At 40.8% G+C, this 19182-nt stretch overlaps 1 protein-coding gene across 2 annotated transcripts in view; it reads left to right on the top strand.

Annotated features, from left to right (window-relative positions):
* The window catches only part of RPS6KA3 (ribosomal protein S6 kinase A3), a 466291-nt gene that overhangs the window by 390080 nt on the left and 57029 nt on the right, over positions 1-19182 (top strand). For both annotated transcript variants that reach the window (XM_053706379.1, XM_053706380.1), the window contains 2 exons: positions 14433-14509; positions 14817-14934. In XM_053706379.1, the coding sequence (XP_053562354.1) occupies positions 14433-14509; positions 14817-14934 (195 nt within the window). The remainder of the gene's footprint in view (positions 1-14432; positions 14510-14816; positions 14935-19182) is intronic.

The following is a 19182-nucleotide window of genomic DNA, read 5'->3' on the forward strand; positions in this document are numbered from 1 at the left end:
TTAGGTATTAAGATTATCTTGGAAGGTTTCGTTTTTGTTGCCGTTTCTTCTGATTGGAGAGTCTCTGAACTATCGGTGTTACAGTATGATTCCCCTTACCTTATCTTTCAGTCAGATAAGGTGGTTCTGCTTACTAAGTTAGGTTTCCTTCCTAAGGTTGTTTCGGATAGGAATATTACTCAGAAAATCGTTGTTCCTCCTTTGTGTCCTAATCCTTATTTTCATAAGGAGCGTTTGTTGCACAACCTAGATGTGGTGCGTGCGCTGTGATTCTTCTTGCTGGCGACTCAGAATTTTTGCCAGTCTCCTATTTTGTTTGTTTTGTTTGTCTGTTTCTCTGAGAAACGCAAGGACCAGAAAGCTACGACTACTTCTCCTCTTTCTGGCTGAGGAGTATGATTCCTTAGCCTATGAAACTGCTGGACAGCAGTCTCCTGAGAGAATCACTGATCATTCCACAAGGGCTGTTTCTTCTTCTTGGGCCTTCAAAAAGGAAGCTTCTGTGGAACAGTTTTGCAAGGCTGCAACTTGGTCCTCTCTACATACTTTTTTCAAAAAAATTTAATTTGATACTTTTGCCTTGGCTGGGGCCTCTTTTGGGAGAAAGGTGTGTTTTTTTTTTGTTTTTTTTTGTTTGTTTGTTTGTTTTTTAAAGCAGTTGGCCCTTCTGTTTAGGTTCCCTTTCTTGTCCCTCCCTTATCTGTGTCCTCTAGCTTGGGTATTGATTCCCAACAGTAATTAATGATGAGCCGTGGACTCACTGTGTCATTAGAAAGAAAACAAAATTTATGCTTACCTGATAAATGTATTTCGTTCTTGACACAGTGAGTCCATGGCCCGCCCTGTATTTTCAGACAGGTTTTTGTTGTATAAACATCTGCACCTTGTGTTGTTTCCTTTCTCTCCTTTTTCTTTCGGTCGAATGACTGGGGGTTGTGGGAAGGGAAGTGATACTTAACAGCTTTGCTGTGGTGCTCTTTGCCTCCTCCTGCTGGCCAGGAATGATATTCCCAACAGTAATTATTGATGATCGGTGGACTCACCATGTCAATAAATAAATTTATCAGGTAAGCATAAATTTCAATTTTTATATGGACGCTTTCAGGGGAACAAAATCCTACTAAGCATGGTCACAAGCTCACAGGCTATACGTATACTAGTCTGTGATTGGCTGATGTCTGTCACATAAAGAGGGCGGAAATTTAGAGAAAAAAATACATTTGTCAGAAAAAAATCTACTGCTTATTTGAAACTCAGAGTAGGTGTTGAATTGTCTTTTTATTATGCACTTGTTAATTATGCAATTCTACTGCATTGAGCGGTCCTTCCACTACAGAAGTTAGATATATTTCCATTTTCATGTGAAACTAAATTAAAAGCTGTTTAAATTAAAACAAACTATGCTATTTCTGAGTTAACAGGCGTTTTGCCACCTTCAAGTAAGCATAAGTCTAATTCCTCAGGGGTCTGTAATAGGGATGAAGTGTCTCCTGTCACTACTGCTTTCAGATAGGCCCAAATATACAATTCTTATGGATCTTCTTCTCTTTCTGATGGGAGCTTTCTTCAACCTCAGATAAAGGAGCAGAGGATTCCACTTTTTAGTTTGTTAGAACATTTATGTTCTTTGATTAAGGAAGTATTGAAGACGGAAGTCCAGGACCCTAAACCAGTGGAGTATAAGCCACTACAGAAACTGGATAGTGTTTTCAAACCTAAATCTAGGTCTGTGAAGGTTTTTCCAGTTCCTGCCTTCATTACAGAGATCACTACTAAGGAATGGGATAAACCTGAAGTTCCATTTATTTCTTCTCCTACATTTAAAAAAATATTTCCTCTTCCAGATATTAATCTGGAACTGTATCTACATTTGCTCTATCTACCTTTGCCAGAACTACCATTCCTCTCGAAGATAGTACTTCCGTCAAGGAACCTATGGACTGAATTCTGCTGAAGGCCTTCTTGCAAGGGGGATTGTTCCAACGAGCGGTGGCCATCACTGGTGTGGCAGTAGCAGCATCTTTTTGGGGTATCTCACTTTCTGATATAGTTTCAGATAATGTCGTCTTTAGAGGATATTCAGGATTGCATTCACTGTTTGCGCTTGACAAATTTGTTTGTTATTCAGATCATACGCATTAAAGCAAAAAATACAACTTTAGCTCTGCTTGCTAGAAGGGCTCTTTGACACTGTGTCCACAGACCAAGACTTTCATCAAAGTCCAGACTTCTGACTTTAGCTGTTAAGAGAAAGACTCTGTTCGTCCTGGTTTTTACTCCGTTACGGGTGGAAAGGGAGCTTTTCTGCCTCAGGATAGAAAAAAATCTAGACCTAAGGGTAAATCTGAATTTCACTTTTTTGTTCCTTTTGCCAATCAAGGAACCAAAAATCTTCTTTCTCTAAGCATTTTACCATATCTTTCTGGAAATCCAATCCTGTATGGAACAAGTCCAAGTAGAAGAAGAAATCTCCCTCCAATTTCATGTCTGCATAATGGGGCGGCCCCCGCACTAGACTCTGCGCTAGTAGGGATCGGGTTAAGCCTTTTTCAAAAGGCCTGGTCTCAGTCTGTTCAGGATCCCTGGCTTTTGGAAATCATTTCACAGGGATACAGAATAGGCTTTCGGTCTTGGCCCCCTCAAAGGAGGTTTATTCTTTCTCATGTCTAGAAAAGAGAGCACCCTTCTTCCAGTGTATGCAGGATCGGGAAAACATAGGACATTCGGAAGGCAAATGGAGGGAACTGTTTCTATTCCAATCCGTTCTTTGTGCCAAAGAAGGATGGTACATTCAGACCCATTCTGGATCTTAAAACCTTAAACACGTTTTTAAGTGGTCCCTCCTTCAAGATGAAAACTATACAATCTATTAGTCCATCCAAATCAACAACTGAAGATTTGAAGGATTGTCTGCACATTCCCATTCACAAGTTTCATCATCAATGTCTTTGTTTTGCCTTCCTGGACAGGCACTACCAGCTTGTAGCTCTTCTCTTTGGTCTTGCTACAGCTCCAAGAATTTTTACACAGGTCTTGAGGGCACTTCTTTCTGTTGTCAGAGTGCAGGGAATAACAGTGGCTCCCTACTTGAATGACATTAGTTCAAGCGCCATCTTTACTTTTAGCAACGACTCATACAGAGAAACGTCTTTATTTTCTTTGCAGTCATGACTGGAAGGTAAATATAAACAAATTTGCTTAATCCACTTACAAGGGTATCATTTCTGGGGGTTATCACAGACTTGGTCTCCATGAGACTGTAGATTCCTGCAAGCTGATTGTAGCTTGAGTTTGCTTTGGTCCATCAGAAACAGTCTATTCCTCATCCTATGATTGCACAATGTATGGAGGTAGTGGATCTGATGGTGGCAGCATCAGATGCCATTCCGTTTGCAAGATTTCTTTTGCGTTCGCTGCAATTATCCATGCTAAGGCAGTGGAATGGCGATCACTTCAACCTGTCTCAGCTAATTAATTTGGAGCTGTTGGCCAAGCAATCTGTCTTGGTGGATATCTTCCACTCCGGTGGCTCAGGGGAAGAGTTTCCTGCATCCATCTTGGTAAATAATCTCCACGAAAGCCAGTTTGTCAGGTTGGGGAGTGGTCTACGATCCTAATCGCTCTCAGGGAGTCTGGTCTCCTCAGGAGTCGACAAATGTATTGGAACTCGATACTAACTTCAGGCCTGGCCTCTCCTGTCTTCGGTTCCTTTCATTTGTTTTCAATCAGACATTATGGCGGTGGCCTATATCAATCATCAAGGGGCACCCGCTGTGCTTTAGCTATGAGAGGTTTCATGTATCATGAATTGGGCGGAGGTGCATCAGTGTACCATCTCAACTATTCTTATTCCTGGAATAAACAACTGGGAAGCAGAATACCTGAGTCATTATACCTTACACTAAGTAGAATGTTTTCTCAACCAGAACATTTTTGACCAGTTGTTTGTTCGCTGGTGGCTGCCTGAAACAGATTTGATTGCATCTTGTCTGAACCACAAACTCCCCAGATATCGGTCGAGGTTGAGACATCCGCATGCAAATTTGATAGACACTCTAGCAGTGCCTTGGCCTTACCGGTGCCTTTATCGATTTCCACCAATTGTGCTTCTTCCTAGAGTGATTGCTTGAATCAAGCAGGAACAGATTTCAGCAATATTGATAGCTCCTGTGTGGCCACGCAGGATGTGGTATGCAGATCTGCCCCAGATGTCCAGTGCTCCTCTGTGGCATCTCCCTCAACGTTCATATCTATTGTCTAAAGGGCCATGTTTTTATCAAGACCTTCAGTCTGTCAGTTTAACAACCTGAATATTGAACGTCTAATCCTCTCTGAGAGGTTTCTCCTGTAATAAAAACCTTAATTCAAGCTTGTCTGTTACGCCAAAGATTTACTACAAGATGTGGAAGACTTATTTTGCTTGTTATGATCATGGATATACATAGCATTTGGTTAAAATTCCTCATATTTTACAATTCCTTCAGGATGGTGTTGACAAGGGTTTATTGCCCAGTACTCTTAAAGGGACAGTATACTGTAAAATTGTTTTTCCCTTAATGTGTTGCCAATTACTTGTTTTATCAGTTGCAGAGTATAAAATGTATGATTATTTGCTTGTTAAGGTTCATTTGTGTAAATCAACATGTATATGTATGTACACAATGTGATAAAGTAATGAGATCTGATTATACCTACAAGCTCAACCCATTTTATTTGGTTTTAAAGCCACAACCGAATAAAATGGGTTGAGCTTGTAGGTATAACCAGATCTCATTACTTTATTTCATTGTGTACATACATATACATGTTTCTTTATCTTATATATGTCCATAAACCAATCACCAATACTTGGAGAGAACAATGGAAAATTACCATTTTATTACTTTGTCTTCTATAAACCTATGTGAGTACTTCTGCTGACTGTGTTTACACGGCTTATTTATAGCTTGGCCCTAAGGCCAAAAACTTTCAAAATAGGTGGGGATTCCACAGGCTAATTCAACTATTTCAAATGCCAATATAAGGGTAAATGAAATACTGGTAAACAATTTTATACAATCCAGCAGGTAAAGTGGATCATTGGGAACACATTTAAGGGGAGAATTATTTGTTGAGTAAACTGTCCCTTTAAGGCTTATATTTCTGCTCTTTCTTTTCTTTTTCATAGGTAACTTGCTTGACTGCCTAATATTCAGTCATTTGTTCAGGCCTTGTTTAGAATTTGTGCTGTTATTAAGCCTATTTCCCCTCCATGGAGTTTAAATTTAGTTCAGAGAGTTCTACAAGCTCCTCCATTTGAACCCATCTATTCTACAGATATTCAGTTGTTATCTTGGAAAGTTTTGTTTTTGCTTGCCGTTTCCTCAGCTAGTGTCTGAATTGTCAGCTCTTCCTTGTGAGCTTCCATATTTGGTTTTTCACCAGGACAAGACAATGTATGTACTTTGTCTAGTTTTTTTGCCTAAGGTAGATTCTCCAGAGAATATTAATCAGGAGATTGTTGTCTATATGTCCAAATCCAAAATACTCAAGAGAGATTATTGCATAATTTGGATGTGATATAGGTTAGGGATCCAAAAAGGTTTTGGGGCTTATTAGCCCAGTGTTGAATTACACACATATATAGACAATAAAGTGTTACGATTTTATCTTTAATAATTAACATGTATGCAACATACAAAAATACATTAAAAATGACACAGCACGAGACACAGGTCACTGTGGGTTAAATCACTGTGAGTTAAAAATGTGGCTAGTGGAGCCAAAAAAAGGGGGTTAGCATGTGTTGCTTCAAGGAGTCAGGGTGGTCAGATATCAAACATTCAGAAATCCCTGCGACCTCCTACCTGCGTACTGCTGGGATTAAACACAGTTATCCGATTTCTAACTGTTTTCCTGATATATTGCACTTAGATTTCATTCAACATTGTGTTGTTATAACTCTAAAAGTCTAGCGTCAGAGTTGCCAGTTCTTATATATGATATATTCAAATCAAACATATCATTCCACGCTATGGCTGTATTCACAGCCAGTATGTTTAGAATATATTGTTTGGCTACACAGTTTCAAACACCCGCTCTGTTTCTAACCAACTTGCTAATGCAACAACCACACCCCTGTTGCCCAACAGAGGGTGTGGTTGTTGCATTATCGTGTTGGTTTCAAACAGAGCGGGTGTTGAAACTTTGTGTATCCAAACGATATATTCTAAATATACTGGCTGTGAATACAGCCATAACATGGAATGATATGTTTGATTTGAATGCATCGTGTATATATAAACCTTGGCCGTTTGCATGTTTGCCTCATTAGTGCTACAGGCTTTGCAAATCAGTCTTTCTCCTGTTAAGTGTAGTCAGTCCACGGGTCATCCATTACTTATGGGATTATATCTCCTCCCTAACAGGAAGTGCAAGAGGATCACCCAAGCAGAGCTGCTATATAGCTCCTCCCCTCTACGTCATACCCAGTCATTCTCTTGCACCTAACTAATAGATAGGACGTGTGAGAGGACTGTGGTTGTTAAACTTAGTTTTTATTTACTTCAATCAAAAGTTTGTTATTTTAAACAGCACCGGAGTGTGTTGTTTTTTCTCAGGCAGCATTAGAAGAAGAATCTACCTGAGTTTGTGTATGAGTGAGGTAACTTCAGAACAGGGGACAGCGGGCAGGGTTCACCTGCAAGGAGGTATGTTGCAGTATATTATTTTCTAAGGAATGGAATTGACTGAGAAAATACTGCTAATACCGATGTAATGTAAGTGCAGCCTTAAATGCAGTAGTAGCGACTGGTATCAGGCTGATATGTATGTATGTTTACACTGAGGTATTTCTAGGGAATGGAACTTCACTAAGAAAATACTGTTTACATTTAACTTATATTTGAGCCTCCACTGCAGTGAAAGCGACTAGCAGCAGGCTTATTAATAACATTTCATAATTTTATTTTTAAACGTTTACTGGCATGTTAATCGTTTTTCTCTGAGGTACTTGGTGATAAAACTTTATGGGCATTATTTTTACCACATGGCTGTCGTTTGTTTATGAATAAAATCAGTTTACTGAGCTTCCCCACTGTTGTATTATGAGTGGGAGGGGCCTATTTTGGCGCTTTATTGCGCAGTAAAAATTCAGTCACAGTCTTCCTATTTCTTCCTCCATGATCCAGGACGTCTCTACAGAGCCCAGGGGTCTCCAAAACTAGTTTTGAGGGAGGTAATCACTCACAGCAGACCTGTGAGACTGTGTTTTGACTGTGATAAAAACGTTTATATTAAATTGTTATCCGTTTTGGGTACTAAGGGGTTAATCATCCATTTGCTGGTGGGTGCAATCCTTTGCTAACTTAATGCATTTACTGTGAAAATGTGGAGCCCAATAGAAATTTGTGTACTAATTGCATTGATGCTACTTTAAATAAAAGCCAATCTGTACATGTAAAGAAAATTTCACCAGACATCGAAGGGGAAGTTATGCCGACTAACTCTCCTCACGTGTCAGTACCTTCGCCTCCCGCTCAGGAGGTGCGTGATATTGTGGCGCCAAGTACATCAGGGCGGCCCTTACAAATCACTTTACAAGACATGGCTAATGTTATGACTGAAGTATTATCTAAATTGCCAGAATTTAGGGGTAAACGCGATCACTCTGGGGTGAGAACAGAGTGCGCTGATAATAATAGCCATGTCTGATACTGCGTCACAATTTGCAGAACATGAGGACGGAGAGCTTCATTCTGTGGGTGACGGATCTGATCCAAGTAAACTGGACTCAGACATTTCAAATTTTAAATTTAAGCTTGAGAACCTCCGTGTATTACTAGGGGAGGTATTAGCGGCTCTGAATGATTGTAATACGGTTGCAATTCCAGAGAAAATATGTAGGCTGGATAAATATTTTGCGGTACCGACGTGTACTGACGTTTTTCCTATACCTAAAAGGCTTACAGAAATTGTTAACAAGGAGTGGGATAGACCCGGTGTGCCTTTTTCACCCCCTCCTATATTTAGAAAAATGTTTCCAATAGACGCCACCACACGGGACTTATGGCAGACGGTCCCTAAGGTGGAGGGAGCAGTTTCTACTCTGGCTAAGCGCACCACTATCCCGGTGGAGGATAGCTGTGCTTTTTCAGATCCAATGGATACAAAGTTAGAGGGTTACCTTAAGAAAATGTTTGTTCAACAAGGTTTTATATTACAACCCCTTGCATGCATTGCGCCTGTCACGGCTGCGGCGGCATTCTGGTTTGAGTCTCTGGAAGAGACCATTAGCTCAGCTCCATTGGATGAGATTATAGACAAGCTTAGAGTCCTTAAGCTAGCTAATTCATTTATTTCTGATGCCGTAGTACACTTAACTAAGCTTACGGCTAAGAACTCCGGATTCGCCATTCAAGCGCGCAGAGCGCTGTGGCTTAAATCCTGGTCAGCCGATGTGACTTCTAAATCTAAATTGCTTAACATACCTTTCAAAGGGCAGACATTATTCGGGCCCGGTTTGAAAGAAATTATCGCTGACATTACTGGAGGTAAGGGCCATGCCCTGCCTCAAGACAGAGCCAAACCAAGGGCTAAACAGTCTAATTTTCGTGCCTTTCGTAACTTCAAGGCAGGAGCAGCATCAACTTCCTCCGCTCCAAAACAGGAAGGAACTGTTGCTCGCTACAGACAGGGCTGGAAACCTAACCAGTCCTGGAACAAGGGCAAGCAGGCCAGAAAGCCTGCTGCTGCCCCTAAGACAGCGTGAAGTGAGGGCCCCCGATCCGGAAACGGATCTAGTGGGGGGCAGACTTTCTCTCTTCGCCCAGGCTTGGGCAAGAGATGTCCAGGATCCCTGGGCGTTAGAGATCATATCTCAGGGATATCTTCTGGACTTCAAAGCTTCTCCTCCAAAAGGGAGATTTCATCTTTCAAGGTTATCAGCAAACCAGATAAAGAAAGAGGCGTTTCTACGCTGTGTACAAGACCTTTTACTAATGGGAGTGATCCACCCGGTTCCGCGGTCGGAACACGGACAAGGGTTTTACTCAAATCTGTTTGTGGTTCCCAAAAAAGAGGGAACCTTCAGACCAATCTTGGACTTAAAGATCCTTAACAAATTCCTAAGAGTTCCATCGTTCAAAATGGAAACTATTCGGACAATCTTACCTATGATCCAAAAGGGTCAGTACATGACCACAGTGGATTTAAAGGATGCCTACCTTCACATTCCGATTCACAAGGATCATTATCGGTACCTAAGGTTTGCCTTCCTAAACAGGCATTACCAGTTTGTAGCTCTTCCCTTCGGGTTAGCTACGGCTCCAAGAATCTTTACAAAGGTTCTGGGCTCTCTTCTGGCGGTACTAAGACCGCGAGACATATCGGTAGCTCCGTACCTAGACGACATTCTGATACAAGCGTCAAGTTTCCAAACTGCCAAGTCTCATACAGAGTTAGTTCTGGCATTTCTAAGGTCGCATGGGTGGAAGGTGAACGTAGAAAAGAGTTCTCTATTGCCACTCACAAGAGTTCCCTTCTTGGGGACTCTTATAGATTCTGTAGAAATGAAAATTTACCTGACAGAGGACAGGTTAACAAAACTTCTAAATGCTTGCCGTGTCCTTCATTCCATTCAACACCCGTCAGTGGCTCAATGCATGGAGGTAATCGGCTTAATGGTAGCGGCAATGGACATAGTACCTTTTGCACGCCTGCATCTCAGACCACTGCAATTGTGCATGCTAAGTCAGTGGAATGGGGATTACTCAGATTTGTCCCCTATGCTGAATCTGGATCAAGAGACCAGAGATTCTCTTCTATGGTGGCTTTCTCGGCCACATCTGTCCAGGGGGATGCCCTTCAGCAGGCCAGATTGGACAATTGTAACAACAGACGCCAGCCTGCTAGGTTGGGGCGCTGTCTGGAATTCCCTGAAGGCTCAGGGATCATGGACTCAGGAGGAGAGACTCCTTCCAATAAACATTCTGGAATTAAGAGCAGTTTTCAATGCCCTTCTGGCTTGACCTCAGTTAGCAACTCTGAGGTTCATCAGGTTTCAGTCGGACAACATCACGACTGTGGCTTACATCAACCATCAGGGAGGGACAAGGAGTTCCCTAGCGATGATGGAAGTCTCAAAGATAATTCGCTGGGCAGAGTCTCACTCTTGCCACCTGTCAGCGATCCACATCCCAGGCGTGGAGAACTGGGAGGCGGATTTCCTAAGTCGCCAGACTTTTCATCCGGGGGAGTGGGAACTTCATCCGGAGGTGTTTGCCCAACTGCTTCGGCGTTGGGGCAAACCAGATCTGGATCTCATGGCGTCTCGCCAGAACGCCAAGCTTCCTTGTTACGGATCCAGGTCCAGGGACCCGGGAGCGGTACTGATAGATGATCTGACAGCACCTTGGGTCTTCAACATGGCTTATGTGTTTCCACCCTTCCCGATGCTTCCTCGATTGATTGCCAGGATCAAACAGGAGAGAGCATCGGTGATTCTAATAGCGCCTGCATGGCCACGCAGGACCTGGTATGCACCATGGTCTCTGCCTCTGAGACAGGTCCTTTCAAACATCCAAATCTAATTTCTCTGAGGCTGACTTCATGGAGATTGAACGCTTGATTCTATCAAAGCGTGGATTCTCGGAGTCAGTGATTGATACCTTAATACAGGCTAGGAAACCTGTTACCAGGAAAATTTACCATAAAATATGGCGTAAATACTTACATTGGTGCGAATCCAAGAGTTACTCATGGAGTAAGGTTAGGATTCCTAGGATATTGTCTTTTCTACAAGAAGGTTTAGAAAAGGGTTTATCTGCTAGTTCGTTAAAGGGACAGATCTCAGCTCTGTCTATCCTTTTACACAAACGTCTGTCAGAAGTTCCAGACGTTCAGGCTTTTTGTCAGGCTTTGGCCAGGATTAAGCCTGTGTTTAAAACTGTTGCTCCGCCGTGGAGCTTAAACTTAGTTCTTAACGTTTTGCAGGGTGTTCCGTTTGAACCCCTTCATTCCATTGATATCAAGCTGTTATCTTGGAAAGTTCTGTTTTTAATGGCTATTTCCTCGGCTCGAAGAGTCTCTGAGTTATCGGCCTTACATTGTGATTCTCCTTATCTGATTTTTCATTCAGACAAGGTAGTTCTGCGTACTAAACCTGGGTTCTTACCTAAGGTAGTCACTAACAGGAATATCAATCAAGAGATTGTTGTTCCATCATTGTGCCCTAACCCTTCTTCAAAGAAGGAACGACTTCTGCACAATCTGGACGTCGTCCGTGCCCTGAAATTTTATTTGCAGGCAACTAAAGATTTTCGCCAAACTTCTTCCCTGTTTGTCGTTTATTCTGGACAGAGGAGAGGTCAAAAAGCTTCGGCTACCTCTCTCTCTTTCTGGCTTCGTAGCATAATACGTTTAGCCTATGAGACTGCTGGACAGCAGCCTCCTGAAAGAATTACAGCTCATTCTACTAGAGCTGTGGCTTCCACTTGGGCCTTTAAAAATGAGGCCTCTGTTGAACAGATTTGCAAGGCTGCAACTTGGTCTTCACTTCACACCTTTTCGAAATTTTACAAATTTGACACTTTTGCTTCTTCGGAGGCTGTTTTTGGGAGAAAGGTTCTTCAGGCAGTGGTTCCTTCTGTGTAAAGATCCTGCCTGTCCCTCCCGTCATCCGTGTACTTTTAGCTTTGGTATTGGTATCCCATAAGTAATGGATGACCCGTGGACTGACTACACTTAACAGGAGAAAACATAATTTTTGCTTACCTGATAAATTCCTTTCTCCTGTAGTGTAGTCAGTCCACGGCCCGCCCTGTTTTTACGGCAGGTCTAAATTTTAAATTAAACTCCAGTCACCACTGCACCCTATAGTTTCTCCTTTCTCGTTTGGTTTTGGTCGAATGACTGGGTATGACGTAGAGGGGAGGAGCTATATAGCAGCTCTGCTTGGGTGATCCTCTTGCACTTCCTGTTAGGGAGGAGATATAATCCCATAAGTAATGGATGACCCGTGGACTGACTACACTACAGGAGAAAGGAATTTATCAGGTAAGCATAAATTATGTTTTCCCCTTCTCTCTACTTAGTTGTCAGGTTAGCCCACATTCCTTTTTCCATAGCAATTTTTTTGTCCCGCCCCATTCCACAGCTTGAGTATTAGTTTCCAGGAGTAACCACCCTTATGAAAGAAAATATTTATGATTACCTCATAAATTCCTTTCTTTCATGGTGGTGAGAGTCTACAAGATCATCCTTTTTTTTCTTTTCTTCTGGTGGCAGTTCAAGTATGCATGAAGTCAGACTAGTTACCAGTGAAGTGGGAGCATTAGAACATAAAACCCAACATTTTCTTTCATGATTTATATAGAGCATATATTTAACAACTTTCTAATTTACTTCTATTATACATTTTATATCTTTTATTGAAGGAGCAGCAATGCACTACTGGGATCTAGCTGAACACATTGGTAAGCCAATAAAAAGAGGCATATATTATATGCAGCCAAAAGTCAAAGGATACTGCCCAGGATACTGCAATCCCACAAATAGTAAAGAACCAAGGGAGGCAGCAGCATGAATAATCACAATGGTTTATTGACACAAAAAGCCCACAATGTATCGGGGGGGGTCACCCCTTAATCATGTGGATCCACTTGATACAAGGGTGACCCCCTGAGACGTTGTGGTTTTTTGTGCCAATAAACCATTGTGATTATTATGCTGCTGCCTCCCTTAGTTCTTTTCTCGCATATACACACACATATATATATATATATATATATATATATATATATATATATATAGTGTGTGTATGTGTGTGTGTATATATATATATATATATATATATATATATATATATATATATATATATATATAGCCACCAATCAGCAGCTAGCTCCCAGACCCTGAGCCTACCTAGGTAGGCTTTTCAGCAAAGGATATCAAGAGAACCAAGCAAATTAGATAATAGAAGTAAATTGGAAAGTTGTTTTAAAATGGTGTGCCCTGTGTGATTCATGAAATAAAAAAAGTGTTTCTCGTCCCTTTAAGTGCTCTTGGAGTTTTTTGAATCTGTACCTTCTCATAGTGGCCAGGAGTGGCATTACCAGGAGTAATGGCTCGTGAACTCACCACCATGAAATTAATTTATCAGGTAAGCATACATTTATATTTTTTCATTTGTTGAGCAGACAGTATTTTGCCTATAGTTTCAGAATATATTTTGTTAGTCATCCAAAAAAAATTATTTCTAATGTTTCTTGAGACCTCTTGAAGAGGATAGCATCTTGACTGTGCTTCAATATGATCTGGGAGTAGTATATAATTTTGCCAGTTACGGACATGGTACTTGTGCTCCTCTTTTTTTCATTGTTTCAAAGGTAGCGGATATATTTCAAACAGAACATTTCAAGGTCTTTTGAACAAGGGCCTTGGAACAAGGTCACTTTTATTATGATTCATATGAAGGTTGTTTACCTCCGTCTTTCTATCCACTAAAATTATCTAATGTTCCTCCATTTTGCTGTGGAATTTTTGTTTTCTTTTGGTTTGGCAGTGACTATGGATCTTTTCATACTGTTCAACGCCATACACATCCAGTATGTTTCAGGTCGTTTGACTTTTGGATGATAAATTCTTAAACTTTTCCGTAAGCGGTCTAGTGCTTTCAAATCAGTTTTATTTTGTGGAGATAACCCTCAAAGCTTGTTTCAGCCTGAATATTCATGAAGATATGCTAGATCAGTGTTTCTCAAATGGGGTGCCACAAGAAAACCAGTGATGAGTTGCCAAAATTTGATTGTGGAAATTATTTTCATCCAAATAAGAACACACTATGCCTATTTATACAATTCTGTCTGTATAAAAACTTTTGCCAGCCTAATATTTATGAAACCTTGGTTTATTAGCTGCTGTTTAGTATGTATATCTCCCTTAATTTTGGAAAATAAGCACTAGCTGTAGATGAGTTTGTGCAATAGTCCAAACAGTCACTGTTTAATATCTAGCTGAATCAGAAATTTGCACATAATTAAATATAAAATAGGACTTCCAGTTTTTTTGTTTTTAGTTGCAGTGATTCCCAGATGCCCTGCATGGTGTAAATTTTAAGACTTGACTTTTAACTTCCAAGCACAAAATATAAACAAAATATATCTAACAAAGGCACAACTTTATGCAAAACCAGGTGTATTCCCAACTCTGCCAGCACCATTACACATAATATAACAATCAATAAACCACTGTTTTCTAAATCTGTAAAGCACCATTCCTCAAGCAACTGGTATTCTAGTTTATTATCTGAAGTTGAGATGTGTATAATAATCTGTCTCTAGACTATTCTAAGTAGAGATAGGAGATATGGTTCACGCTTCAGGAAAAAATCATTAGTAAGTTATGATGAATACAGTGTTGAGTTTTTACACTTGTGTTTTTTTTACCTTTGACAGGTTTTAAAGCGTCAAGGGTATGATGCTGCTTGTGACATCTGGAGCCTGGGGGTTCTACTTTATACTATGCTGACTGGGTGAGTGCATGCAGAGATGCCTATTTACAAAAAAGAATGAAACAATTATACTCTGCAGTGGTAATCAACTCTGAAAGGTACAAGATATTTTTTAAATTAGGAATGCATTCACAATTCAGTGGGTCTTTTATGGTTAACTCATGTGTTTACTGATTTTGTAAAATCAATCCTCAAAACATCTCATTTTTTTTTCCATACTTGCCATTAATTGATAAACCATTCTGTTTGTTTTTTGTGGGTTGTTTTTTTTTTTTTAATTGTCTTGCTTATGTTTTAATGCAAAGCTATTCTTATGTAATTTATACAGTTATACTCCTTTTGCAAATGGACCTGACGACACACCTGAAGAGATACTTGCAAGGATAGGGAGTGGGAAGTTCTCCCTAAGTGGTGGTTACTGGAATTCTGTTTCTGATATTGCCAAGGTCAGTTGTGTTTTCAATTCTATGTGTTTTTTATTTGTGTTTACGTCTGCCAGTTCCCTTAAGTAAATGTAGTCCTATTCCTGGTTGCCATGGATGACAAAATCTGTGATCTAAAATCTAGCAGTTTGTTGCCAAATCACACTAAATCTAAAACTAGCTTTCTTTCGTATAATGATGATAGTCCATAGGATCCATAACATATTGGGATATAATTCCCTCCACTAGGAAGAGGCCATGAACCCACACAAGCTTAAATTCCCTCCCATCTTTCCTCAGTTGTGTTCCTGACCTCCAGAAGAAGGTTGAGAATAGAAGTATTACAGCTGCTTGCTTATGGATTAATGTTTAGGAGCTCAGATCAATGTAAGACACTTTATCCCTGGGACATATCATTCACAAAGAAGACAGAAGAGATTTCCAGCAAGCTGAATGATACAGGGACATAGGAATACCCTGTTATGTGCACAATATCTCCCTAGGGATTTCAAACTTAACTACCCTAAAGCGTTGCGGGGACATGTCCCTTAGTGTCCCCCTGTGTGATAATGGTATTTCCTCAGAAATCCTCTGCCGTACTTGTACAAGCACTGGATGGGCTCTCTACTGGATACTGCTGCAGTTTGGTGACTGGTAAACCAGTGGAGGGGTGCTACTTCATGTAAACCACTTACCACAGCACAGACACAGGCTATTAGAAGGTACTCTGACAGAGGTACAGCATAGCCAGTGAACTTTGTTTGCTCTCCCACTGAAACACTTTTTTGCCTAGGAAATATAGCTTCCCTACATCACTTAGTAGGGCACTTTAAATCCAGTGATCCCCTTTTTCTTCATAAATGGAAAGAGTCCACAGCTGCATTCATTACTTTTGGGAATTCAGAATCTGGCCACCAGGAGGAGGCAGAGACACCCCTGCCAAAGGCCCAAACACTCCTCCCACTGCCCTCATCCCCCAGTCATTGTTTGCCTTCGTCCCAGGAGGTTGGCAGAGAAGTCTCAGAAGTTTGCGATTTGTCTCTTATGGAGGGTAGTACTCTTCGGCATGGGACTGGAGTTTTAAGTAATCCTGTCAGCCTCTCAGTGAGAGCTTGGATGAAAGTTAGAGTCTTGCGATGCAGGAAGAGTCTTTCTGCGAAACCATCCCGACTCATTTTTAACAGCTCCATAAGCAATCAGCGTTGAGTTTTGCTGCCTGCTTCTCTCAAGTCCATGGCAGAGGCTAAGCTACTATCTGTCACACTTGAAGGGCGATGTTGCTGTTTCACGGCGTAGATTCCGGTAAGATAGTTTTATTTTACTTTTCTCATGATTGGTTTGTATTAGAAATGTTTTCCCGAGAAGCTACCACCTTGCTGGACCATCTAGGGTTATCTGAGTGTGGCTCCTTTTGTATATTGCAATCAAGGGTTATAATCTCCTAAGGGAGGGGGGTTTTAATCATGTTTGTTATGTGATTCGACCTGCTTATGTGTAGTGTTACTGAGGCTCATGGTTTTGTGGAACATAAGAGCCTTGGAAGTGACGCGACCTTTGCGGTCGGGCACGCTTTTTCTAGACTGTACGGCTTACCTTTGTGACCGGGTGTGGTCACGTTTTTGCCTCTCCAGTTCCGCATTCATGACCATGTGGCGTCGGAGAAATTCTGGTCCGCTGGTGCATAGGAGGTGGTGAGTGCCCCAGCCATTGTGGGTGTGAGGTGCCGTTTAGATTTTTTTCTTATTTGGTCCATTTTTTTGTATTCATATCCCAATTATGGAGGATTGTGATGTTGAGATTGAAGTGGTCTTTGATTCAGATTCTACTCATTGTAATGAATATGAATCGGCCCAGATGACACGTGACAGTCAGTTATGCTCCATAGACTGTGCTAGAGGGCCCAATTCCTCAGGATCGGGGAATCTAGGGGCCGATGAACCATCCGCCTCTGGGGGTGCTGTCCCTGGAGTGGCGAGTTCCCTACCACTTACTGTTGCTACACGTGCAGGTGACCCAGATTATGCTTATCCTTCCCTAGATGGGGGTTTGTTCCCTCCGGAGGTTGCGGCACGTTTCCATATTCAAATCCTGATGGCGATGGCACATCTGCAGGTTCCAGATGTCTGCTTAAAATTATGTCAACCCGGGCCCCACAGGCATGGGGTGGCCCTTTCAGCTCTCCGGGGGGAGTGACTGTTCCTTAGGCTCCGGTGGAAATCTGCTGTGTTTTTCATTATAGACTGGCGCTCCTTCGGCTTCAGTTATGGCACGTTTTGGCGTTGTTGGACGATCCCATCATTAATGGATATAGGCGTTCGCAGTCTTCTTCAAATAGCTTACAGAATAAAATATAAGGGGATGAAGTAATCTTCCTATAGTCTGGTATTGAGTATCCTTTCCAATCTGAGCTTGGATGAGCAGGGTTCCGTTAGCCTATCCCTGCCGGTGTGTCTGTTCCTTTTTAGGCAAAAACATACTGGTTGCCTTTTCTTTTATTTAATCCGGTTAGGATTACTTTTATTTGTTTTTAAAAGCTCATGTTTGGTTTCCTACTCCTTCGGGGGGTTTCCTTCTGGAATCGATACTCGCGATTTCTTGATCGCACTGTTTACTTCTACAGAAGTTGTTCTGGGGACACGTTTAGACCTATGTGTTGTCTGTCGTTTCTTTCTCCCTAATCAAGCACACAGAAATGTGTCCATGCACCAAACCCACTACAGAGAATATTCAGTAATATCCCTTCATAATTCCCACCCACAGTTGCACAGAACACAAGAGCAAAAGCATGCTACAAATATATACACAGATAATAAATGTATCCAGAATGCCAAAAAACAGACACAATACCCAGGGAAAATACTCTGAGAGACAAGAGAAAGCTAAAGGAAGAAACCAAATGTCAAGGAAGAAGAAATAATAGATGCCCTGAGATATATTTTGTTACAAATTATAGTAACCAATATAGCAAAGTATGTGAGATCATTAAAAAGAACCTGCCAATTCTGAGGGCTGACGAAAATTTGAAGCCCATTGTTGAGAAGGGATGTAGATTCTTATTTACTAGAAGTATGACACTAGGGAATATGCTCTCTCCAACCCGTCTTCCCAAATTGGAGAGTGCAAGCTCCTGGTTGTTACAGAAGGGCACTTTTAAATGTAGCAGTGTGCTGTGTAAGGTATGTGACTATATACTGGTCACTCGTCATTTTAAATCATATGTTACTGGCCAAAGATTTGAAACTTCCCAATGCATTAACTGTGCAATGAGGTTTGTAATATACCTGTTCTCTTGTATCGAATGTAAACGCCAATACATAGGTCTCACCACTAGGGAGGTGAAATCACGGATAAGGGAGCACCTTAGTAACATCAGATGTGGCAAGGAGTGCTCAGCCTTGGTGGCCTATTTCATACAAGATCATCATCAGAATGTAAGCTCCTTTAAGTGGCAAGCAGTAGAGCATGTTAAGCAGCCCTTGAGAGGAGGGGATAGAGAAAAACTTCTCTACAAGAGAGAGGCCTTTTGGATTTTTAAGCTATTTACAAGGTTACCAATAAGGCTTTCATTCAGAATGGGATCTCATTAATCATTGGGAAAGTAATCTGTACATTTTAAAGTCAATTGCTATATTTTCTTCCCCTTTTTTTTTTTTTTTTTTTTTTTTTTTTTTTTTTTTTTGTATATAGATAGTCTATGAAGTGAGCATAATTTAGACTGATAATTCATAAACATGTCTCAAGAATAAGTAGAACATAAATCTGTGAGATAATAGAATGGGGATACAGAATGCCCTTTGCTCATAAAACTAGGGGGAAAAGGTAAAGCTGATAGCACAGATAAAGTCTATGATATAGATGAGTAATATTTCAGGCATGAATTAAATAAGATGTTATTGGTGTAAGAAATATATATAGTGATTGCCTTTGATTTCCCTTAAGTCTATAGGAAGTGTACCTGTTCTTTTTTTTGTGCTCCACTTTAGATGACACCAGGTTAAGTAGGACTCTCTATACTAATAGTGAAGAATGTGGCGAGCGCTAAATATAGGCGCACAAGTCTGTGCAATGAGTTACAATTATAAGGTTTGAAAGAGAGGAGTATACTGAGTGATATGTTATGTAATTTACACTTGCAATACAATATAAGTTTGTAAAATATATTCACTACTTGTTTGTTTGCACGGAATGTAGCCATTAATTATCCCTTAAAGGGACAGTCTAGTATAAATTAAACTTTCATTATTCAGATAGGACTTGTAATTTTAATCAACT

This window comes from Bombina bombina, chromosome 3, assembly GCF_027579735.1.
Source record: "Bombina bombina isolate aBomBom1 chromosome 3, aBomBom1.pri, whole genome shotgun sequence".
NCBI classification, from domain to species: domain Eukaryota; kingdom Metazoa; phylum Chordata; class Amphibia; order Anura; family Bombinatoridae; genus Bombina; species Bombina bombina.